The following is a 25,836-nucleotide window of genomic DNA, read 5'->3' as shown; positions in this document are numbered from 1 at the left end:
AGCTACGGCGCGAGCGCATAGGATTTTAGAATTGTCACCACGTCTCGCGACGTGGTGACATCGGGACGAGATTTGGGTGACAGAGGCAGGAGGAGTTCCTGTCTCCGTCACCCGACCAATCAAATCGGTCCCGCCCGCCGATCGCCGTGATTGGCCAGTCAAACCTGACTGGCCAATTACAGCGATTTTGGGCTAAAAAACGTGGTTTTAGCCCCTTCCTCTTCCTCCAGCGGCACCATTTTGGTTTGGTATCGCTGGAGAGAGGAGAGAGCGTTACTGTGTGCACCAAAATACACTTTTACACTATAAATAGTGTTCTGATCCTTATCTGATCCCTATTGTTCCCTACAAATTCCCATCCCTATCTGTTTTTTCCTGTGTCCTGTGTGTTCCCTGTGTGATCGCCTTGTGTGATCCCACGTGTCTTCCGTTTTTCCCTGTCTGTCCCTTCTGAACCCAAACGCACTTTTCAGTGCGCTGTGTTAGCGTTGTTCTGCACTGGACGCACTTTTCAGTGCGCCGTGTGAATAGCGCTGCACAGAATCTTTAGCAGTCTTAGCGGTAGTTAGTTTGTCTTAGGGCAAGCTAGGTGCATTTGTAGCGCCTTTTTGCGCGGTGCACATAGGTTTTTTTTCGGTGCCTGGTAATATTTTTTTCCAGAGCGCCCGTACGTAGCTACTTTTTGTGTGTGCCATCTGTGCGGCTGGTCCGTGTGGTTTGGTGTGCATTATCTTTTTTTTTGTGTGCTATCTGTGCGGCTTGTCCGTGTAGTTTAGTGCGCATTATTTTTTTTGTGTGCTATCTGTGCGGCTTCTCCGTGTAGTTTAGTGCGCATTATTTTTTTTTGTGTGCTATCTGCGCGGCTTGTCCGTGTAGTTTAGTGCGCATTATTTTTGGTGTGCCATCTGTGCGGCTGGTCCGTGTGGTTTGGTGTGCATTATCTTTTTTTTTTTTGTGTGCTATCTGTGCGGCTTGTCCGTGTAGTTTAGTGCGCATTATTTTTTGTGTGCTATCTGTGCGGCTTGTCCGTGTAGTTTAGTGCGCATTATTTTTGGTGTGTGCCATCTGTGCGGCTTGTCCGTGTAGTTTGGTGCGCATTATCTTTTTTTTTTTTGTGTGCTATCTGTGCGGCTTGTCCGTGTAGTTTAGTGCACATTATTTTTTGTGTGTGCCATCTGTGCGGCTTGTCCGTGTAGTTTGGTGTGCATTATCTTTTTTTTTTTTTTGTGTGCTATCTGTGCGGCTTGTCCGTGTAGTTTAGTGCACATTATTTTTTGTGTGTGCCATCTGTGCGGCTTGTCCGTGTAGTTTGGTGTGCATTATCTTTTTTTTTTTTTTTTGTGTGCCTGCTAGACGGTTTATCCGTGTAGTTTGGTGCACATTATCTAATTTTTCTAGTTCTCTATTTTTTTTGTGTGCAATGTCTCAGAAGACGTACACCGTGTTGGAGGCATATAACATGCTTGCCTCTGACACCGAGTCAGCTAGTGGGGATGATGGTCCCTTTTACCTATCATCATCCTCCTGCTCATCTTCCAGTGACCTGGAAGGACCCCCAAGAAGGCGCCGTAGGGTGCCAGGGACTTCTGCAGGAGAAGTGCCTGGGACTTCTGCAGGAGAAGTGCCTGGGACTTCTGCAGGAGAAGTGCCTGGGACTTCTGCAGGAGAAGTGCCTGGGACTTCTGCAGGAGAAGTGCCTGGGACTTCTGCAGGAGAAGTGCCTGGGACTTCTGCAGGAGAAGTGCCTGGGACTTCTGCAGGAGAAGTGCCTGGGACTTCTGCAGGAGAAGTGCCTGGGACTTCTGCAGGAGAAGTGCCTGGGACTTCTGCAGGAGAAGTGCCTGGGACTTCTGCAGGAGAAGTGCCTGGGACTTCTGCAGGAGAAGTGCCTGGGACTTCTGCAGGAGAAGTGCCTGGGACTTCTGCAGGAGAAGTGCCTGGGACTTCTGCAGGAGAAGTGCCTGGGACTTCTGCAGGAGAAGTGCCTGGGACTTCTGCAGGAGAAGTGCCTGGGACTTCTGCAGGAGAAGTGCCTGGGACTTCTGCAGGAGAAGTGCCTGGGACTTCTGCAGGAGAAGTGCCTGGGACTTCTGCAGGAGAAGCGTCTGGGGCTTCCACTGACCCCACATGGGTAGCCCCAGATAATTATACCCCTCAGGTCCCTGACTTTTTGGGCCATCCTGGAATTAACTTTGACACGACAGGGCTCAGAGCTGTGGACTTTTTTAAGTTTTTTTTTGATGAGGAGCTGTTGAATTTAATTGTAGTCCAGACCAATCTCTATGCTGCACAACATATTGCCCAAAACCCCACGTCCTTTTATGCACAACCCTACAGGTGGACCCCTGTCACTGCAGCAGAGATGCACAAGTATTGGGGCATAATACTCCTTATGGGGATAGTAAAGAAGCCTTCAATCAGGGACTACTGGAGCACAGACATTCTGTACCACACCCCCATGTTCCGCATGGCAATGAGCAGGATGCGCTTTGAAGCCATCCATAAGTTTTTGCACTACACTGACAACACACAGTGCCCACCCAGAGGTGACCCCAGTTATGATCGGTTATTTAAGGTCAGGCCCATATTAGATCATTTTAGTGCCAAGTTTGCCCAGGCATATACCCCCGCAAAACATGTAAGCATAGACGAGTCCCTAGTACAATTCAAAGGGAGACTTCACTTCCGCCAGTACCTGCCCAATAAGAGGGCAAGGTATGGTGTGAAGATGTATAAGCTGTGCGAAAGTTCATCAGGGTACACATACAAGTTCAGGATATATGAAGGGAAGGACTCCACTATAGTGCCCCCAGAATGCCCCCCCTTCCTGGGTGTTACAGGGAAGATAGTGTGGGATTTAGTGCACCCACTGCTGGACCAGGGCTACCACCTCTACCTGGACAATTTCTACACCAGCACCACCCTGTTCAAGTACCTCACTTCCAGAAATACTGCGGCATGCGGCACTGTACGCAGAAATCAGAGAGGTCTCCCTAAGTCGCTGCTTGGGCAAAAACTTAAAAGGCACGAAAGCAGGGCACTATGCAGCGACTCTGTATTGTGTGTTAAGTACAAGGACAAGAGAGAAGTCCTTGTATTAACCACAATACATGAGCACACCACTACCCCTGTCCCAGTACGAGGTGCCAGTACAGAAACCCCCAAGCCAGACTGTATTTTAGATTATAACAAATACATGGGAGGGGTGGACTTGTCTGACCAGGTGCTTCAGCCGTACAATGCCATGCGGAAGTCAAGGGTGTGGTACAAGAAGCTGGCCGTGCACATGATGCAGATGGCATTGTATAATGCTTATGTGCTGCATCGATATGCCGGCCAGAGGGGAACTTTCCTGGAATTTCAAGAGGTGGTAATAAAGTACTTTCTTTTTGGAGACCAGGAAGGGGGGAGTGCTAGCACATCTGGAAGTGAGGCCCCAACACGTATTGTACCAGGGCAGCACTTTCCAGGAGTAGTTCCCCAAACAGCCAGCAAGGGAAGGACACAGAAGAGGTGCAGGGTGTGCTCCAAAAATGGCATTCGGAAGGACACCATTCATCACTGTGAGACATGCCCAGAAAAACCAGGGTTATGTATGAAAGATTGCTTCCGAATTTATCATACATCCCTGGATTTTTAGAGTACTCTGTTGCTACCCTGACGCACAGCTTATACATCATGCCACATGCCGCACCTTCCCTTCTAAGCCCTGCCATGTGCCCAGCCTGTAGATTACTGTCCCGTATGCTTTACCCGGGAAAACATGCATCATGATTTTTAGGGTGTTTGTCTCCCATGGCAGCAGCTGGGCACAAAATGACATAATAGATATTTTTTACTATGCACTATCCATTATGCACTTTTTCAGGGGTCCACCTGTGGGGTTAAAATGCTAACTATACCCCTAGATTAATTCATGGAAGGGTGTAGTTTCCAAAATAGGGTCAGTTCTTAGGGATTTCTACTGTACTGGCCCCTATTGGCATCTACAAATCTTTCATGATGCCAAAAAGAAAAAAAAAATGTACAATGTCTGTGCTCCAACAAGTTATTCCCTTTTGAGCCCTACCGTGTCTCCATCCTACAGATTATTGCCTCCTATGGGGTATTGCCCTAACCGGGGTAACCCGCAGAATGATTTTTGATGTGTTTTTCCCCAGTGGCATGAGTTGGGCAAAATACTTTTGTCACTTCAATGGCATATTTGATAAATTGCAATACAATTGTTTCTCTGCACTACTCACTTTGTATTAAATTTTAGCCAGCACCTTAGGGGTTAAAATGCTCATACAAGCCTACATACATTCTTTGAGGGGTGCCCTTTCCAAAATGGGTTCACTACTTGGGGGTTTCTATTGTACTGGTACCTCAGGGGTACCCCCCATTACCAATCTAGTGAAAACGAAGCTTGAAAACCAAAATTGTGCTTCTTTCTTCCTGACCCCTGCCGTGTGCCCAGCCTGTAAATTATTGGCACATGTGTGGTATTGCTGTATTTGGGACAACCCGCAGAATGATTTTTGGGGTGTTTGTCTAAAGTGGCATGGGTTGGGCACAGTACACGAGGCACTAAAATGACATTTTTGAGATAAAAACACAATTTTTACTCTGCACCCTTTACTTTGCATTCAATTTTGGCCAGCGTGTTGGGGGTTAAAATGCTCATACAAGCCTACATACATTCTTTGAGGGGTGCCCTTTCCAAAATGGGTTCACTACTTGGGGGTTTCTATTGTACTGGTACCTCAGGGGTACCCCCCATTACCAATCTAGTGAAAACGAAGCTTGAAAACCAAAATTGTGCTTCTTTCTTCCTGACCCCTGCCGTGTGCCCAGCCTGTAAATTATTGGCACATGTGTGGTATTTCCGTACTCGGGACAACCCGCAGAATGATTTTTGGGGTGTTTGTCTAAAGTGGCATGGGTTGGGCACAGTACACGAGGCACTAAAATGACATTTTTGAGATAAAAACACAATTTTTACTCTGCACCCTTTACTTTGCATTCAATTTTGGCCAGCGTGTTGGGGGTTAAAATGCTCGTACAAGCCTACATACATTCTTTGAGGGGTGCCCTTTCCAAAATGGGTTCACTACTTGGGGGTTTCTATTGTACTGGTACCTCGGGGGTACCCCCCATTACCAATCTAGTGAAAACGAAGCTTGAAAACCTAAATTGTGCTTCTTTCTTCCTGACCCCTGCCGTGTGCCCAGCCTGTAAATTATTGGCACATGTGTGGTATTTCCGTACTCGGGACAACCCGCAGAATGATTTTTGGGGTGTTTGTCTAAAGTGGCATGGGTTGGGCACAGTATATGAGGCACTAAAATGACATTTTTGAGATAAAAACGCAATTTTTACTCTGCACCATTTACTCTGCATTCAATTTTGACCAGCGTGTCGGGGGTTAAAATGCTCACCACAACCACCGATAAATTCTTTGAGGGGTCTAGTTTCCGTAATGGTATCATTTATTGGGGGTTTCTATTGCACTGGCACCTCACGGGCCCTGCCAACATGACATGGCACTCCAAATCCAAACATGTGAAAACGGAGCTGGAAAATCAAAATTTCACTCCTTCCGTTCTCATCCCTTCTGTGTGCCCAACCTGTAAATTATTGGCACATGTGTGGTATTGCTGTACTCGGGACAACCCGCAGAATGATTTTTGGGGTGTTTGTCTGAAGTGGCATGGGTTGGGCACAGTATATGAGGCACTAAAATGACATTTTTGAGATAAAAACGCAATTTTTACTCTGCACCATTTACTTTGCATTAAATTTTGACCAGCGTGTCGGGGGTTAAAATGCTCACCACAACCACCGATAAATTCTTTGAGGGGTCTAGTTTCCGAAATGGTGACATTTTGGGGGGTTTTCTATTGTACTTTTACTTCAGGGGCTCTTCAATTACACTGTGGCACCACAAAATATTTGCAGCCAAATTGGCTTTCCAAATTCCCAGTATCGCTAACTCTGTTCTGGACATCGCTGTGCGGGGAAACAGCAGCTGACATCCACATGTCTGGTATCGCCGTACTCGGAAGAAGCAGGGCAAGAAATTAGGAATATATATTTACCTCAAATTCCTTCTGAATGTATCCATTTTAGGGCTAAATTGGAAAGATTGAAATCCAAAATTGAAATTTCAAAATTTCCACTCCATTTTCATATGCTTCCGGAAAAATAATTAAAGGGTTAACAGACTTCTTAAATGCTGATTTGAATAGGTTGAGATGTTAGGTTCATAAAATGGTGTTACTTGTGGGGGTATATAGTACATAAGCCTTTATAGAGCACTTCCAAACTGAATTGATCACCAAAAAGTTAGCATTTTTCAAATTTCAAGAAAATCTGAGAAGTTGCTACTAAAACTTCAAACCTTCTCACATCCATAAAAAAAATGGAAACTTAAAACAAATAATGGATATAAAAAGAAGACCAATGGCAAAAGGTTTCTATCAAAAAAAATTTGTGGTATCACTTTTTGTCTAAAAAGTATAACATTTGAAACTTTGAAAATAGTCATTTTTTTCAAATTTTTCCTAAATTTTTGAATTTTTACCCCCCAAAAAAGGAACGGATCACCGAAATGACACTACTAACATAAACTACAATGTCTCACGAGAAAACAATCTCAAAATCACAGAGATATCTTAAAGCGTTGAAAAGTTATTACCACAGGAAGAGACACTGGTCAAATTTCAAAAAAAAGTTGCGAGCCTTAACCTGCAAACAGGCTGCGTCCTTAAGGGGTTAAAATCCAATTGTCACAGAGACCATAAAAAATTGGGGTTACAATTTTAAAGTATATGGTTCCGACTTGCATAAAAAATCAACTTAAGAACAAACCTACAGAACCTATCATGTACGTAACCCGGGGACTGCCTGTATATGGAAATGGGTTGCATCTGTATTTTCAACTGTATTAGGCTACATTCACACAGTCTTGATGGCAATGGGGGCCCGGAATACGGCGGCGTCCGCCATATATCGCTATGGAGAGGGATGGGGTGAGCAGTGCTCACCCCCTAATCCTCTCCCAGGCGCCGACGTGTGCCTGCCGTGCTAAGGTAAGGCAAAACCTCTGCCATGTCCTCTGCAATTTTAAAATGAAGAAATAAAGAATACGTTGCTTTTTAAGAAGTGTCGCGACCCTCTGTTACTTTGGATTACTTTTACCTGCAGTCCTGGCAGGCTACGCGCACAGCACTCTGTAGGATTGAGGATTTCCTCATGGATTGTCACCCATGTGTGAGGACTTGTTAAAGATCAGGGTGAGCTGTATTACTTTTCTTTTTTACTTTTCCTTGCTGTATGGCGGGCTCGTGTGAATATAGCCTTAGAAGCGCTTTTTTTTTTTTTTTTTGTGCCTATTTTTTTTCCTCTTATTGTAAAATGGAACTGTATTTTTTTTTTCCCCATTAGTAAATTGTCTTAATGAGTAATGGAAACTGACGAAATCTGGTTTTCAAGTATCATAGACTATATTTGGTGTATTGTGGAAGAAATATGGACAAAATAAGCACCTGGGGAGATTGATAAAAGGTGTCTCAAAGTAACACAGTGCTAAGGAAGACCACCTTTTATTCGGCACCAGATTTATCAATGTCTATTCTAGCTTTGCGCCTCCTATGAATTTTGTTAGTATGCACTAGAAAAATGTAGCTAAAATGGCTTATGCCCTTTTGTTGTTCTAGTCATAGTTTTACAGACCCTAAAAAACGTGTTAAAGGTATTATAATGTGTGCGCTTGATACTAGCCTCAAGAATGAACCTAATCCTAGTATTTTGTATTCCTGGGTATTCCCACGAAGACAAGTTTCTTAAATGTACTCAAGATAACAAACTACCGTAATACATTCTCTAATTTACTGTTATTAACAAAAATACAGCATTTCAAAGCTATAATTCTAACCGGTCTCTATTGGTAATAGCGTACACAATTTTGGCTGTTCCTAGACCCGACCCTGTACCTTCTAGCCCCCACGCTTGCATTCCAGGATAAGCATACACACACTCACTTCCTGCCGTTGTGTGAGGAGAGTAAAGCTACAGACAGATAAGATCTTTATTCATGGGAGACACAGCAGATCTGACAGTATGTGTTATAGGTGAGATGTAGCAAAGCTGTGTGTGTTATGGCTGCCGGCGTGTGATGAGAGTAAAGCTACAGACAGATAAGATCGTTATCCGGGGGGAGGTACAGCAGATATGAAAGTATGTGTTATTGGTGAGATATAGCAGAGCTGTGTATGTTATGGCTGCGATTTTATATTTGTCGGATACTAATAGAATGTTCAGAAGCTAAATGAGTGTATATAAACCTTTACCCTAATAATCTAACCACATTAAGCAGACACATTATGATCGCTGTGTGCTGATAGTGTCTCGGCCCACACCCTGGAACCTTACACTGACAAACACTGAGTTATAGGAGCTAAAACCGCAATACAACTGAGTAAAATTGTGAAGTAAGGAGGTTAAAAATGATTTTTATTGTGTAAACATCACTAGGGGGTTCCAATTTTCTTTCATGGGCAAACCCCTTTAACAACATCAATATCAGGGGTAAAAAGCAAGACAAGCAGTACAAAATGAAAAATTATTCTTTTTGGTGCCCAGCGATAACAAATGGGACGGGAGTTGCAGATTATCATTGTGTATGCAGGAATCGGGTCCGTAAGCCTTTTTAAAGAAGAAAATAGTCCTGTCCAATATAACTGTAGTAACTAAACTTTCAATGCTTTTTATGTAAATGGATATACGTGATTGTGCCTTATTCCGCGCAGGACCATGGCTAGAATTCTAGAAATACTTTGCCTGGCCCTTTCCAGAGGTTAAGGCCTGTTTTGGCATCTCTTTATTTGTTTTTTTTTCTTGCACACATTGCCAAGTGCACTGAATGAACCATGAGTATTTTGGAAAACATTGTGACCTATTGGAGCAGAATATGGCAGATTAACTAATACTGATCTCTTTTCATAAATGTGCATTTTTACCATTTTCTAGCTGATACTGAATTTCAACTAATTGAAGCTTGTGTACTCTTGTGTACATGATCTTAACACATCAATACCCAATTAGCAATTTGTTGAAAAAGAATTAAAATTACCATAGTGGGTATATCCATATTTGTCTCCTGTTTTGTTTTCTACAGATAGCGTTTTCTTTGAAATGCTAATGGGGACAGGAAAATAAGCTGCGACTGTCTTGACATATTACAGCTTGTTTTGACACCAAAATATTTGAATTCATTTTCCCAATTGAAAGCCTGTTTGCCCCACAATAATTTTAATTTTACTTGTATTTAAAAGAAAAACGTACATGACATGATCCATGTAGAAAAATGTGTTTTTTATATTTTAGTTGAAGTAATGTGCTGTTCAGTGTTTCTATCCTTTCTTAATAATGTAGTTTGTTCCTCCCCTACGATTGTAAATAAAGCGGGGTTGGATTTGTGCTTGTAGACTACCCAACATCTACAACTGAGCCAAGCCTGTAGATAGTAGTGTGTGCATACTGAAGAGATATTCTCTCCAACGTAGAATCCCTGTGTGTACAACTACTACTGCCGAATAGTTCTCCTTGGTAACTTCGATGGCACCTTCCCTAGATATTTAGTATGTAGTAGGTAAAATTCTGGTTATTTTATCTCCTAGTTTGGTGGGCTCTTTCTATGCTGCCTAGGTTGGGGAAGTAAAAGAGTTCTCCTTACAGAGGCTTTGCCAAGAAAGGCTGACTTACAGCCGTTGGTGCTCCACTGAGGATTTTGGGAAATATGCAAAAAAAAGTTTTCCAGGACGGGATAAGGAAAAAAGTACTTGGCTACCTTGTAAGGCAGAACTCTTAACATCAAGCAGGACTTGAAAGTCTGACATGATGGGGGAATTTAGCCCAAACCAGTTAAGTTTAGTAAAATGTCTGTAGCCTGTGTGTGCCTGTGTCTCTTCATGAATTGTTCCTATACTGCACAACGTCCCCCTCTCTCCCTCGCGGCTCAATGCACAGGACAGGAAGCGGGGAGGGAGAGGAGACTGACACAGGCACATAGGCTGCTGCAGCTGATAAGCTTTGAGGGTTGCACACCAGTAGCACTCAACAAAACCTGACTCAACCACTTGTCATCATGAGTTCAACTACGGACAGTCTTTACCTTTCTGGTTGGTTTGTGCATGAAGTGAAACCATCACAATACTGAAAGACTGAAGTCAGTATGAGGGCTTCAAAACCAAAGCTATAAGCAGAGATTTACCGGGGCAACATACATTGAAGTGTGGCCACTTCTGTAAGTCTGCATTGTTCTTTCTGACGTCATGTCATTTCTTAATGTAATTCCATAGCAAATCCCAAATATATTTTGAACCTTTTTCAACCAGGCCAAAGTGTGAGTAATATTTGCTCATGATATGCTATTGCTACGCAGTATTGTGCATGTGCTGGTGAAATAAAGATGCAATGGGCTGATGCTCTCGGAGCAATGATCTGTAACATGGTCCTGCAGCGGTACATTTTTCTTTCCCCATTTGTCTTTCTGAACTCCATTAATCTCAGCTCAACAGTCCTAGAATTTTTCTTCTACATAGAGTTCAGGCTCCATTTTTGCTCTCATTTTGTTTCTTTTACAGAGCTTCTCTTGCAATTTTTATATGACCCTGTGAATGTCATTTAACATATACCCTGGAACAGTTTGGCATTATTACAGTTTCAGTCTTTGCAGTGCCCAATTTTCAAAGTGTATTCAGGCCTGAATGTTACTGTAGTTAGAGCCTATTGTTAACATCCATTGTAGAGCAGATTTAACCTTGCTTGCAGACTTTGCATGTCTATCTTTATACACGATTTTGGGGGGTAGTTGTTGAATTTGACTGCAGAGGCAAGAAATCTTAATATGTTAATTTTTTTTTTATTATTTATTTACATTTTTTTTTACCGAATGAAAATCTAAGTGTTCCTCCTAAGTGTTCCTTTTGTTATTTTGTATATTCCAGTATGTTTGAATTACTATGTTGCATATGTTAGGTTCTCCTATTTAGAGGGATATAGGCCTCTGATAAGTTTCATGTTTTTCAGATTTTAGGTAGGACAAAATGTCCATACATTGCGTTTCACGTATTGTAAACGCTATTCAGCTGCATTTACAAAATGTTAACATTTCTTTTACATTGTGTTAACTTGTGCACTGTAAACGCAATGTTAATGCAATGTATGAATGCAGCCTGAATGTTAACTTATTTTTAAATGAAACTTGAGCATTTAGATTAACATATGCCTGTTTTGTATGGTGCCCGTTACAACTTGAGTCGAGTTTGATGGCTGTGTCGCCATTTGTTTATTGGTTCCTGTGTACTAATTAAAGTAAATGGCTTATTTTACATGTTACTTATGACCCTATAATTTATCTAATTTGTCTTCTATTGTTGCAGTTTACTTGAAAAAGTCGCACAATCAACCAGCAGAAACCGCATACAAGAAATTAAAGCAAACTACCGACCTGATCTTATCACGTAGTGGATACTCTGAAGTAAACCTCAGCAAGTTGTTCCAGACTCTCACTGTCCTCAAATAAGCTCTTACCAAGCGCCTACAAGTGTTAAGACCTTCCTTTAGATGTGTTCCATCCCATGTATTGTAAAATGTGTTGTTTTATTATTTTCTACAGTTCTGTCACAACACATTGTATATTCTTTTGTAAAAATCCTGGAAGAGCTGAGAGATAATAAGGACTTCTACATTAATTGAATAATTTCCAGTGAGTGTGGCTGTAGTGTAAGTGATCCCAGACATTACTGTTCAGTATTTAGTGGAGGTGCTTTCAGCAAACAAGGTCACTGAAGGTCTTGATAGGAGCACTAATGTTTTGCCTTTTCACAATCTATCAGTTTCTCATCACAAACGTGGTAATTAATAAAATGACTCAATAGAGTAATGTCTGAAATTTTATATTGAAGTATAGAGGTGGATTAGACTAGCAGTAATTTGCATTCTTGTACTTGGGGGTTTTATTACAGATGATATTACAGAGGTTCAGTTTAATTGTATGTGTTATCCAGGAAAATGTTTTTTCTCTGATAAGTTTGATGTAAAAACCTGTGTCCTTGTCATTTTAATACATCTCCAAACTTTACTCATTTTCTACAAATAAAATTGTACATTTTTATAAAATGTTAACAAATAAAATAAAGTGTTTAAAATGTCTGGTAGCCTATTTACTGTGCTACATTTACTGTTTATTTCTCTCTGAATGCATTGTGATTATGAAAGTAAGAGATACCAACACTTCCAGGTAGGTCAAAACTAATTTCTCCTTTTATTTGTGGAGCTCCATAAATAAAAGGAGAAATCTGTTTTGACCTACCTCAAAGTGCCGGGATCTCTAATTTTCATATATTATTACTTGTCTTTGAGCACGAGGAGAGGGTCATCGGGTGCCGACCAACCATAACGTATGTATATGAGGGATTCTTAGGAGACATGAGCCATGGGAATTCTAAACAGCAGACCTTATCTAAAGTAATAGGTGTAATAACTGTATCGGTAAATATTGTTGCTAGATCTGGTATATTTGTATGCAGAGATGCCTAATAAGTTTGCAGTCCTGCTCATCATTATTGGCAGCAGTGGACATTTTGTTTTTATATGAATACAAGGTCATTTTTAATACATTCTTTTGCCAATTTTTGGGGGACCCACAAGCTTGTCTCATTTTTATACTGTAATAATTGCGCTTGTAACTAAAAGAATGCTGGATATACAATGTAATCTGTGCCAAATGGGGAAAAAAGTTAATGTAATTAATATCACAAAATCTGTACCATCCTGCCTATTAATAGATCACAGTGAATACCATAAAGTGTTCTGACTGCACGATGACCAAATTTGTGAGAAAGGCTTTTTTAAATGCACCTACGACTGAAATGGCCAAATATGTGTCAGCCACTCACATTCATGCCCCAAGTGTAGCACGGCCCTCGTGAATTATCCCTGCTGGGGAGTTTATTTTGATAGTGTGCATTAATGGCCAATGTAAAATTACATGGGTCATTGCAGATGTTTGGAGGGTGCTCACGTGCTTCTCATACAGGGCAGGTGTCTGTTGAATTTAACAGAAGACACCTGCCATGATTGATTCTATCGCCTGGTAACCTTTTAAGCGCCGTGGATGAACGTGAAGCAGCATCTGTCCCTTGGCACCACCGTGACATAAATGAGCACAGATCGGTTGCCATAACTTTTGGGGCCCTATAAGAGTCCTTCTTTTTATATATAAAATATATTTATACAGCAGCTCCCCGACTTAATGTCACCTGACGTACAGACGTCCCTTAGTTACAGATGGACCCCTCTGGCCACTGTGACCTCTGGTGAAGTCTCTGGATGCATTTCTTTAGACCAAGGCTGCAATGATCAGCTGTTAGGTAAGGTGTAATGAGGTGCTCCTATGACTTTGATTTGCACAAATTTGATTTTTGAAAATTTGTGCAAAGGCACAAACATTTTTGTCTGGATCTCTGCAAGGCAGAGCTGTGTTTGCGAATACGTCCCACCATGTAGCTTGCAGCCTGTGTAGGGTCTGACTAGCCCCACAGCATGTCACTACATAGTCCTTATAGATAACACAGGGGAACACTGCAGTGGTAGAACCTGCCTGGTAAGGCAGGAGTTAAGTGTTTTGTGTGATGTCATATGTGTCAGCCAATCACATGTGTTACACTCTGTTTCTGTGAGCTGAGATGTAATTGGAGGAGCAGCCACCACCTGACCAGGGGGAGTAACAAAACCCCTGTTCAGGAATCTTCTAGAAGTCAGTTCTCTCTCAGAAGAGAGTGCAGTGTGAGGAGAGAGTTCACTCTCTCAGATTAGAGACTCAGAGGAGTCTGTGCAGCTAGCACACCAGACTAAGAGCAGGTGAGCCAGCTCCCTGTCTGAAGAGTGGAACTAAGAGCTAGTTAGTGAGGAAAGGGGTATCATCCTACCTTTAAGGGTGATACCTGAAGCAACCCAGGACAAGCTGAAGCATCCTTCCAGGACACAGCTATCTCCCAGCCTGCCATTGCATCCAGGCTGATGATCTCCATCCTGTGGCTCCCTCCAACTGCATCTCTAGCATTCTACCATTCTGTTAAGGCACGTTGCCACTGTTCCTGTCGGTTCCAATAAAGAACTGTAAGTGATTTGTGTTCAACGTCTGGTCCCTGCTACTACGGCTGTCACCATCACGGGCACCCTATCCACCACACGGGGACTCATACTCCAGACCCCAAAGGGTTGCCTCAGGGAGAACCGCTATAGCAGCCTCTCCCTCATTATTTCTTGCCAACACCATCCTGCTGGAGACCTGCCAGGCTGTAGGACAGCCCTCCGGTTCCCCATACCAAGCACCGTGACAATATGACAATAGCGTGCCTAGGCGGCAACCGCCAGCCACTCAGGTACTGCGGGCCCCGGCTGACTCCAGGCCCCAAGTAAAGGCTAGGCCCCGGTGGGGGATGTTGCACTACAATTTTAAAATATACCTGTTCCGACTTACAAATTCAACTTAAAAACAAATTTAAAGAACAAAAGTCGTACATAACCTCGGGAATATATATATATATATATAATGTGTGTGTGTATATATGTATATATATATACACACATTTCTAATGGCATTAATTAAAAGCTTACACTTGGGCCGGCTTATACTTGGGTATATACCGTAGTTTTTGTATTTTGATTCAACATTTTTGGAGATAGGAACATGTAACATGTTTGATTTTATTTATTTTTAAATGTGTTCTAGTGAAGGGGGGGAGTTTTCTTTTGTTTCACATCACCTAATTGGATCACTTATACAATATATTGCTGAGTTGTCAGTATACTGCAGTTCTGAAACAGTCTGTTTCTGTGCAACAATAATAATAATTCCTTTTTTATATAGTGCACACAGATTACACAGCGCTGCACTGAGCTTGCCAAATCAGTCCCTGTCCCCAATGGGGCTCACAATCTAATCAACCTACCAGTATGTTTTGAAGTGTGGGAGGAAACTGGAGTACCCAGAGGAAGCCCATGCAAACACACTAGCTTTATGTACATATTAATGTATATGACTAAACTAAAAATATTTGGTCTCTATAACCATCACACATTAATACTTGTAAGTGTGGAAGTGCAGCAGATGGGACTATATATACACGTTTCATTATTTGGAGACCACATTCCACAGGGTCTAGAATACAACTATCTATTAGTCTAAGCTGCAGATGGCTACATTATTGATTTGTCAATTATCATCTCCAGACGTAGAGCTTTGCTGCAATACAGGTATACATTAATGCTGTGCCAAGAAGCTAATTTCCCTTCTATTTTCGGTATAATCTGTTTACATTTCCCCTCTGTGGTGTCCCATGTCCCTATATTGGCCATAGAGTGCAATGTTTTATTGTTAATGGCCCTGGATCACGCTTCACACAGGACATTCCACAATGTAGAGATGCAAACACTTAGTGATCTACTCAGATGGGTCTGCAAAGTCCAGTTATCCAGGTCCAGTATATTGATACTATCACAGTGCTATAATATTATATATAATATACTTCACTATAATATGCAATAGACTTCCCTATGAGGCAGGTCATCTTCAGTCTGCATCTAGACCTTTTCTTTAGTATCTGCTATTATTAATTTACATTTTATTGCATAAAATAATTAATTGATCCCCTACCAACCAGAAAGGATTCTGGTTCACTCAGACCTATTTTCTATAAGAAGCTCCTCCTACTCTGCACTCATTACCTGTATTACTTGCACTTATTTGAACTTGTTTCCTGTATAAAAGACACCTGTCCACACACTCAACCACTCACACTCCAACCTCTCCACCATGGGCAAGACCAAAGACCTGTCTAAGGACACCAAGGACAAAACTGTAGACCTGCACAAGGCTGGGATGGGCTAAAGAACAATAGACAAGCAGCTTAGGGGGAAAGAAACATTTGCCTTAATTATTAGAAAAGTAGTCCTATTTCAGCAAATAAGTTTTATTGTTTAAATTAAGGAAAGTTATATATTTTTCCATAACCTTTCTGTATTAATTCCTCACGGTTTTCTAGATATCTGCTTGCTGTGATTACATAGAAAGCTTCTGTTATTCTATGTTACTTCCTGTGGACAGCTATCTGACCATGGTCACACAGGTGCACGGCTCGTTATATCACACGGCTCTGATTACTCTCTGTGACTATAACGATCAATGCACCTGTGTGACCATGGTCAGATTTCTGTTCACTGGAAGTAAAGATAGATGCTTCCTATAAAAGCTCAGCAAGCAGAGATCTAGAAAACTGTGAGGAACTGATGCAGAAAGTATAATTGAAAATTATATAATTTTTCATCATACAAACAATAACAATAATTTGCCGAAATGGGAAGACCCCTTTAAATACCAGTAAACTGTACAATCGTAACAATATTAAGAATAAAATGATCATATAAATAACTAATATCTTTATTAAGCGAAGAATATACACACTATTCATACAAATGCCAGTAAGATCAATAACCAATAAGACTCTAAAATAACATATGTAGGTTTATTTATATTCTATATTTTTAGAATGGCTCTTATGTCTCTTATAAATTCATTTACTTCTTCTACTTCTTTTTACCAAGCTACATTATTAAAGGGGTTTCCCATGAAAGAAAGTTTGCAAATCTTAATTTCCTTGTCACGTTTACACAATTAAGATCATTTTTGACCCTTTACTTTCCAATTTTATTCAGTTTTACTGCTGTTTTAGCTCCTATCGCTCAGTGATGGTCAGTGTAAGATTCCAGAGTGTGGATGGGGACTCTCTAAGCAGACACTTCATGATCCCTCTAGTGCTATGAGATTCTGACGATGTGCTTAGATTATTAGGGTGCAGGGTTTATCTACACTTTCATTAAGATTCTGAATATTCTACTAGTACTGACACCAGGGCCGATTCTAGTCTTATTGCTGTCTGAGATTAAAAATTTTAATGCGCCCACCACCCCCCCTCGGGCAGCCTACCGCTGAGCCCCAGCTACATGCGCCCCCTTCAAATATATAGACAGAAAAGTGCCCACTCCTTGAGGAGAAAATACTGAAAACTTTACTACATTTAATAACATACCTAGAACATTACGGGAACTCTGTGACTGACACTATATAGGCTGATGCTTGTAGGTGAGTAAGTGACACAGACATTAGTGTCAAATATTACCTTATAGATGACCATCTGCTCCATCAGGAAGAGGACTTCATCATGACTTCTCCCGGCCATTACTGTTGAATTCATTACCAGATGTCTTCAGCTCCGTGCAGCACATCTCCACATTGTGGTATAAATACCACAGTCACTTGCTTAATGTCACCTGCACAACAACTGTGCTACTAAATATATATAACCCTCGCAACACCACTGACCTCACTGCCTGCCACATATAAAACATCCATTTGATTGTCCTATATATTTAGTCCCCTGGAATTATAGCATGTGCAGTACCCCCATTTATTACATACTGAATTATTACTGCTGGTCATTAGCATAATTTCAGCAGTGCACCCTCGGCACTGCTCCGACAAAGTGCACCAACTTTTTTTTGGGAGGTGCACCTTTAACCTCTTACCGACGCGTGCCGTACTATTATGCTGAGCCCTTTCCATAGCCGATTAGTCTCTGCTGCAATATGCTGCAAAGACTTAGGCCCCTTTCACACTTGCGTTTTTCATGCGCGTTTTCTGCGCGTGCTTTTGACGCGCAGAACTTGCATTGCACTCTGACCCATTGTAACCAATGGGTCTTTTCAGACTTGCATTTCTTTTCACGCACACACGCGCGTTTTTTTTAACGCGCGTTTAAATCTCAGCATGCTCTACTTTTGCAAGTCACGCACGTGAAAAACGCACCATACAAGTCTATGGAGATGCATCAAAAACGCATTGCACTCTGAGACACTTGCAAGTGCAATGCGTTTTTCACGCATCAATTGCCATAGAAAAGATAGAGCTCAGTCCTGAGTCCATTTCACGCGCATTTTCTGCGCGTGAAGAACGCATTGAAATTGCATTGCAATTGCTTCAAAAACACGCGTGAAAAACTGAAACACTGAACAAACTCTGACTGAAAACTGATTGCACTCTGATGCAAAATGTGCGTTTTTCACTGACCAAACCCTGATCGCACCCTGATCAAACTCTGACGTGATCTGCAACGCAAGTGTGGAAGGGGCCTTACCGGCAACATCCGCGGTTGGTGCTCGTCAATCGCTGCTGGCAACGCTGCATAAGCGCATGGGCACCGCCATCTTGACTAAGATCGTCGCTCCCTGTAACATCATCAGGGAGCAGCGATCCATTGCTATGATAGTCTCGGGTCTTCCGAGGACCCAAGGCTGTCTCATTTTAACCCATTCATTACAATGTGCTAACTGCACATCTTAATGTATAAGGAGGAAAATCCCCATAAATTGCCATACTGTAGTATGACAGCATATGCTAGGATCGCTCAGACAACCTAGGGTTAAAGTACCCTAGGGGGCTGAAAAACAATTAAAAATAAAAAATATAATAAATAAAAATTATAAAAAATATATATAAAAAATTATAAATTATGCTTTTCATTATAAAAAATTATAATAAAAAACATAAATATTCAAATCACCCCCTTTCGCTATAACTGATATACAGTATATAATATAAATAAACAGTAAAAATCATTAAAAAAAGTTAGGTATCGCCGCATCCAAAAATTCCCGATCTTTAAAAATCTAACTTTTTTTTACTGCATTTAACCCTGTAATGGAAAATAGTTGAAAGTGGCACTTTTTTGCCATTTTGAAAAATATATAAAATTCAATAAAAAGTGATCAAAAGGCCGTAAAATGGTAGCATTGAAAAAATCATCAAAGTTCATTAAAAATTAACCCCACCCAAAGCTCTGTACACTAAAGTATAAAAAAGTTATTAGCGGCAGAAGATGGCAAAATCAAAAAATAAATTTTGTACAGAAGGTATTCATTTTTGTAAATGCATGAAAACATTATAAAACCCACACAAATTTGCAATCCCCGTGATAGCACTGGCCCAAAGAATAAAGTAGACATGTGAAAGCCATAAAATCCTAGCCCACAAGAAAACGTCACAAATGCGTTTTTTCACCATTTTCACTGCACTGCTAACCCGTACACAACATGGAAAATGAAATACCGTCACTATGGAGTGCAATCTGTTACGCAGAAAACAAGCCATTTTTACGTGTAAAAATAAAAAAGTTAAAGATTTTTGAAGTTTAGGAGTGAAAATGGAAATGACAAAACAAAAAAGGGCCAGGTCATTAAGGGTTTAACATGGTGGGCCATGCGACACACTTCTGTCGGACTTGTGCAGGAATTTCGCTTGAAGACTAGTGCAGCCATGGCACATATATGGCGCAGACATTTCTTAAATACATGTGCAAACAGTTTGCACTGAAAAGATAGTGCAAAGTCCAACAGAAAACTGGTGCAGGCACATTAGTAAATGTGGGCCAATATGTACACTGCTCAATATAATAAAGAGAACACTTAAAGGATATCTATAAACTACAATTGGAGCAGGCACTACTGAAAAGATGAGTGTAAATAATGTCCACGCATCCCTGAATACAGCATATGACAACGCTCAAGAAAAAGATGGGATACGTACAAGGGACTAAACAATGAAGTCAAAATTTATTGATTCTAATAACAAAAACAAATATACACCCCAAGGGGTGTATCTGGCTGCCAGGGGCAAATGAGCCCTGAAATCCCTCCCACGTACTTACAAATGCAAACAATTAAGTATATACCGATCTATATACATGAAGACACCAGGTATCCAAAATACAAGTATGAGTGAAAAAGATGTGGCAAAGTGCTAAGTACAAAGTGACCTGGTACTCAAAACAAGCTGCCTGTAAAAGAGAGCAATGCCCCTCATGGGGACAGTGCATAAGTAATACCAATCCAGGCGAAGTGGACTCCAATGGAGCAGACAGGCAAGGTCAGACTGGGAGCAATGGGGAGCAGACCCCACGCGTATCGTCACCTGACTGGTGACTTCCTCAGGGGTAAGTGCTTTCATGGTGTCTTCATGTATATAGATCGGTATATACTTAATTGTTTGCATTTGTCAGTACGTGGGAGGGATTTCAGGGCTCATTTGCCCCTAGCAGCCAGATACACCCCTTGGGTGTGTATCTTTTTAAGTGTTTTTATCTCCTGTTGTCCTGTGAATATTTGTTTTTGTTATTGGAATCAATAAATTTTGACTTTATTGTTTAGTCCCTTGTACGTATCCCGACTTAAAGGATATATACCACCAGAATGAAAGACTGTATGCAAATGAGCCTGAGGGGCTCCAGGCTCCATTAACACCTATGCTCATTCGCATGCAATCCTTCATCCTGGTGGTAGATTCCCATTAAACAACACAATATAACTCCAAGTAAATCAAACATATGTAAAACTAAACTGTCCACTTAGAAAGCAACACTGATTGACAACCAATTTCATAGGCAATTAGAAAGACACACTCAATAAATGAGTGGTTCTGCAGGTGGGGACCACAGACCACTTCTCAGGACCAATGCTTTCTAACTGATGTTTTGGTCAATTTTGAAAGTTGGTGGTGCTTTCACACTCGTGGTAGCATAAATGGTCTCTACAACCCACACAAGTGACCCAGCAATCGGAAGCAAGTTCACACTGAGCACATGTGACAGAGATGTAAGAGTCTGGAGATGCCGTGGAGAGTGATCTACTGCCTGCAACATCCTTCAGCATGACCGGTTTGGCAGTGGGTTAGTATTGGTGTGGGGTGCCATTTCTTTGGAGGTCCACACAGCCCTCCTTCTTTTGTCTCTCCAGACTAGCCTGACTGCCATTAGGTATCGAGATGAGATCCTCAGACCCCTTATGAGACCATATGCTGGTGCAGTTGGCCCCGGATTTCTCCTAATGCAGGACAATGCTAGATCTCATGTGGCTGAAGTCAGCAGTTCCAGCAAGATGAAGGCATTGAAGCTATGGACTGACCCGCTCGTTCTCCGGACCTAAATCCGATTGAGCACATCTGGGACATCATGTCTTACTCCATCCACCAAAGTCACAGTGCACCACAGACTGTCCAGGAGTTGGTGGATGCTTTAGGCCAGGTCTGGGAGGAGATCCTTCAGGAGTCCATTGGCAACCTCATCAGGAGCATTCCTAGATATTGTATGGAGATATTGTTTGGACATTAAATCAAAGTTGGATGAGCCTGTAGTGTGTTGTTCTACTTTAATTTTGTGGGTGACTCCAAATCCAGGAATCCATTGGTGAATAAATTTGATTTCCATTGGTTTTTTTTATTATTATTTTTTATGATTTTATTGTCAGCACATTCAACTTAATACGAAACAAAGTATTCAATGAGAATATTTCATTCATTCAGATCTAGGATGTGTTATTTGAGTGTTCCCTTTATTTTTTGAGCAGTGTATATACAGTGCACATCTTTCACAGTACACAGCTGAGCCAGGACATGCCAGGGGAGGAAGAGCAGAAGAGCAGCACTAGAAATACTTTATCTATACTTCCCCCATGTTGTCAGCAGCTACTGGGCCCTGGCATAAAAAGACAGTGGGTATATACATACATATGCATATGTTATAAGGTGTGAATACACAGTATGTATGTGTGTATATGCTGTATGTGAGTATATGGTGTATATATGCTGTATGTGTGAGTATATGGTGTACATATGTTGTACGTGTGAGTATATAGTATATATTTGCTGTATGTGTATATACTCTATATATGCAATCTGTATATGGTACTGTATGCAGGTATATGTATGTATACTATATGTTTTTGTATAACATGTATATTGTATGTATACTGTATGTGAGTGTGTGTATAAGGTGTGTGTATACTGTAAGTTGTGTTTGCACTGTATGTATACGTGCTCTAATGTATATAGTGTGCATAAATATGTGTGCATCAACGTATAAAATTATGTATGTGTGTGTGTGTATATAGCTATATAAATGTGTGTATGAGTATATAAATGTGTATGATTGTAGGAACGTGTAAGTGTACAAATATCAGAATCACTATTGTGTGTGAATACTCACCAAATGAACCTGCTCAAACTCCAGGTGTAGGATCCACTGAGAGTGCCTCTCTTCTCCCAAGCAAACATAAACTTCAGAACAGATGACGTCGGCACTTCGCTTCACCAGAAATCTTGTAATCTTTATTTAATCATAGTAACACAGCAAGTTACAGGTATTAGCACTCTTATTTTTTTTCTCTCTCTCTCTCTGTATATACACTCACCGGCCACTTTATTAGGTACACCATGCTAGTAACGGGTTGGACCCCCTTTTGCCTTCAGAACTGCCTCAATTCTTCGTGGCATAGATTCAACAAGGTGCTGAAAGCATTCCTCAGAGATTTTGGTCCATATTGACATGATGGCATCACACAGTTGCCGCAGATTTGTCGGCTGCACATCCATATTGCGAATCTCCCGTTCCACCACATCCCAAAGATGCTCTATTGGATTGAGATCTGGTGACTGTGGAGGCCATTTGAGTACAGTGAACTCATTGTCATGTTCAAGAAACCAGTCTGAGATGATTCCAGCTTTATGACATGGCGCATTATCCTGCTGAAAGTAGCCATCAGATGTTGGGTACATTGTGGTCATAAAGGGATGGACATGGTCAGTAACAATACTCAGGTAGGCTGTGGTGTTGCAACGATGCTCAATTGGTACCCAGGGGCCCAAAGAGTGCCAAGAAAATATTCCCCACACCATGACACCACCACCACCAGCCTGAACCGTTGATACAAGGCAGGATGGATCCATGCTTTCATGTTGTTGACGCCAAATTCTGACCCTACCATCCGAATGTCGCAGCAGAAATCGAGACTCATCAGACCAGGCAACGTTTTTCCAATCTTCTACTGTCCAATTTCGATGAGCTTGTGCAAATTGTAGCCTCAGTTCCTGTTCTTAGCTGAAAGGAGTGGCACCCGGTGTGGTCTTCTGCTGCTGTAGCCCATCTGCCTCAAAGTTCGACGTACTGTGCGTTCAGAGATGCTCTTCTGCCTACCTTGGTTGTAACGGGTGGCGATTTGAGTCATTGTTGCCTTTCTATCAGCTCGAACCAGTCTGCCCATTCTCCTCTGACCTCTGGCATCAACAAGGCATTTCCGCCCACAGAACTGCCGCTCACTGGATGGTTTTTCTTTTTCGGACCATTCTCTGTAAACCCTAGAGATGGTTGTGCGTGAAAATCCCAGTAGATCAGCAGTTTCTGAAATACTCAGACCAGCCCTTCTGGCACCAACAACCATGCCACGTTCAAAGGCCTCAAATCACCTTTCTTCCCCATACTGATGCTCGGTTTGAACTGCAGGAGATTGTCTTGACCATGTCTACATGCCTTAATGCACTGAGTTGCCGCCATGTGATTGGCTGATTAGAAATTAAGTGTTAACGAGCAGTTGGACAGGTGTACCTAATAAAGTGGCCGGTGAGTGTATATATATACAGAGCCCAAAAAAGTTTTGGCTGGGATTACAATGATAAAATATACAGTTCCGACTTACATACAAACTCAACTTAAGAACAAACCTACAGACCCTATCTTGACAGATTGTTCTTAACAGAACATATACTTTTCTTATACACACATACTTTAGGTTGCTGTACCACATCATATCAATAAAATACATTCTTTTTTTTTTGTTCAGGTTTATTAACATGGGAAATGTAAAAGAAAACAAAAGACAATGTACTGTATATACTCGTGTATAAGCTGAGTTTTTCAGCACAAAAATGTCCTGAAAAGCCTCCCCTTGGCTTATACGCGAGTCAATATAAAAAAAAACTTCCATACTCACTCATACTCCATACTGGCCCGATGGTCAGCATGGCTCCCGATGTTCGGTGGTTCCTCTTCTATCTTCCCCGCGGCTGGTCTTCGGTCTTCTCTCTTCTCTGTGTTGTATCAGCCAGCTGGCGCACAATATCATGCGGCGATGTGATGACATCATCAGCGGCGCCACGCTGCGCCGCATCATATTGTGTGCCAGCCGGCATATCGCGTGGACGCGTATCTGCCGGCTGATACAACACAGAGAAGAGAGAAGACCAAAGCCCGAAGACCAGCCGCGTGGAACAGAGCATCGGGAAGCGGCAAAGATCATTGGAACCGCCCGTAGGTGAGTATGGAAGTTTTTTTTTTTTTTAATGTGCTTGGCAAATGGGACATGCTGTATACTGAACGGGGCTGGCAGAATACTAAAGGCTGGCTACTAAAGGGGGCTGGTCGGCTCTATATTTAAGGGATTTGGCAGGCTGTATACTTAAGGGGACTGGCAGGCTGCATACTAAGGAGGCTGGCTGTATACTACAAGGGGCTGGCTGGCTGTATACTTAGGAGTCTGGGTGGCTGTATGCTACAAGGGGCTGGCTGGCTGTATTCCACCCTCGGCTTATACTCGAGTCAATAGGTTTTCCAAGTTTTTGGTGGTAAAATTAGGGGCCTCGACTTATACTCGGGTCTGACCAGGGATTTGTATATAAGCAAAACTATGTCTTTATCATGAGAATCTATTCCTCTCTTTTACATTCATCTACATTAAACCTCATCAACCATTTCTCTGCCCACTCCTCAAGCTTCCACAAATCCCTCTGTAATGCCAAACTATCGACCTCAGTATTTACAGGCGGTCCCCTACTTAAGGACACCCGACTTACAGACAACCCATAGTTACAGACGGACCCCTCTGCCCACTGTGACCTCTGGTGAAGCTCTCTGGATGCTTTACTATAGTCCCAGACTGCAATGATCAGCTGTAAGATGTCTGTAATGAAGCTTTATTGATAATTCTTGGTCCAATTACACCAAAAATTTTGAAACTCCAATTGTCATTGGGGCAAAAGAAATTTTTTTTTCTAGAACTCTAGAACTTCCATTATAAAATATATAGTTTCGACTTGCATACAAATTCAACTTAAGAACAAACCTCCAGACCCTAACTTGTATGTAACCCGGGGACTGCCTGTATTACTTTACACAGCTTAGTATCATCTGGAAATATTGAAATTTGACTGTGTAAACCCACTACAAGGTCATTAATGAAAATATTAAAAAGAAGTGGACCCAATACTGACCCCTGTGGCACTCCACTGGTAACGTCAACCCAATCTGAGAATGCACCATTAATGACAACCCTCTGTTTTCTATCACTAAGCCAATTACTTCCCAAATACACAGCTTTTCCCCTAGTCCCAGCAGTCTCATTTTATGTACCAACCTTTTATGCAGCACAGTTTCAAATGCCTTTGAAAAGTCCAGATATACAACATCCACAGCATCCCCCAGATCCAGTCTGGGTCTAGTGCAGCAGTATACTGTTCTCCTCACCTATACCATTATACAGCAGTATACTATCCTCCTAACATATACCATAGTACATCAGTATATTGTCCTCCTTACCTATACCATAGTACATCAGTATACTGTCCTCCTCACATATACCATAGTACAGCAGTATACTGTCCTCCTCACATATACCATAGTACAGCAATATACTGTCCTCCTCACAGATACCACAGTGCAGCAGTATACTGTCCTCCTCACAATACCACAGTACATCAGTATACTGTCCTCCTAACAGATACCATAGTACAGCAATATACTGTCCTCCTCACAGATACCATAGTGCAGCAGTATACTGTCCTCCTCACATATACCACAGTACATCAGTATACTGTCCTCCTCACATATACCATAGTACATTATTATACTG

General features: G+C 41.6%; 1 protein-coding gene across 1 annotated transcript in view; it reads left to right on the top strand.

Moving 5' to 3' along the window:
- POLA1 (DNA polymerase alpha 1, catalytic subunit) overlaps positions 1–12,155 on the top strand; it is a 158,330-nt gene extending 146,175 nt beyond the window's left edge. The window contains exon 36 of the mRNA XM_072137924.1: positions 11,427–12,155. Within this exon, the coding sequence (XP_071994025.1) occupies positions 11,427–11,569 (143 nt within the window). The 3' untranslated portion in view covers positions 11,570–12,155. The remainder of the gene's footprint in view (positions 1–11,426) is intronic.
- Positions 12,156–25,836: the final 13,681 nt, after the last annotated feature.

This window comes from Engystomops pustulosus, chromosome 2 (assembly GCF_040894005.1).
Source record: "Engystomops pustulosus chromosome 2, aEngPut4.maternal, whole genome shotgun sequence".
Taxonomy (NCBI): domain Eukaryota; kingdom Metazoa; phylum Chordata; class Amphibia; order Anura; family Leptodactylidae; genus Engystomops; species Engystomops pustulosus.
Note: the sequence above shows the minus strand (reverse complement) of the source record. Positions and strands in the feature narration are given on the sequence as shown.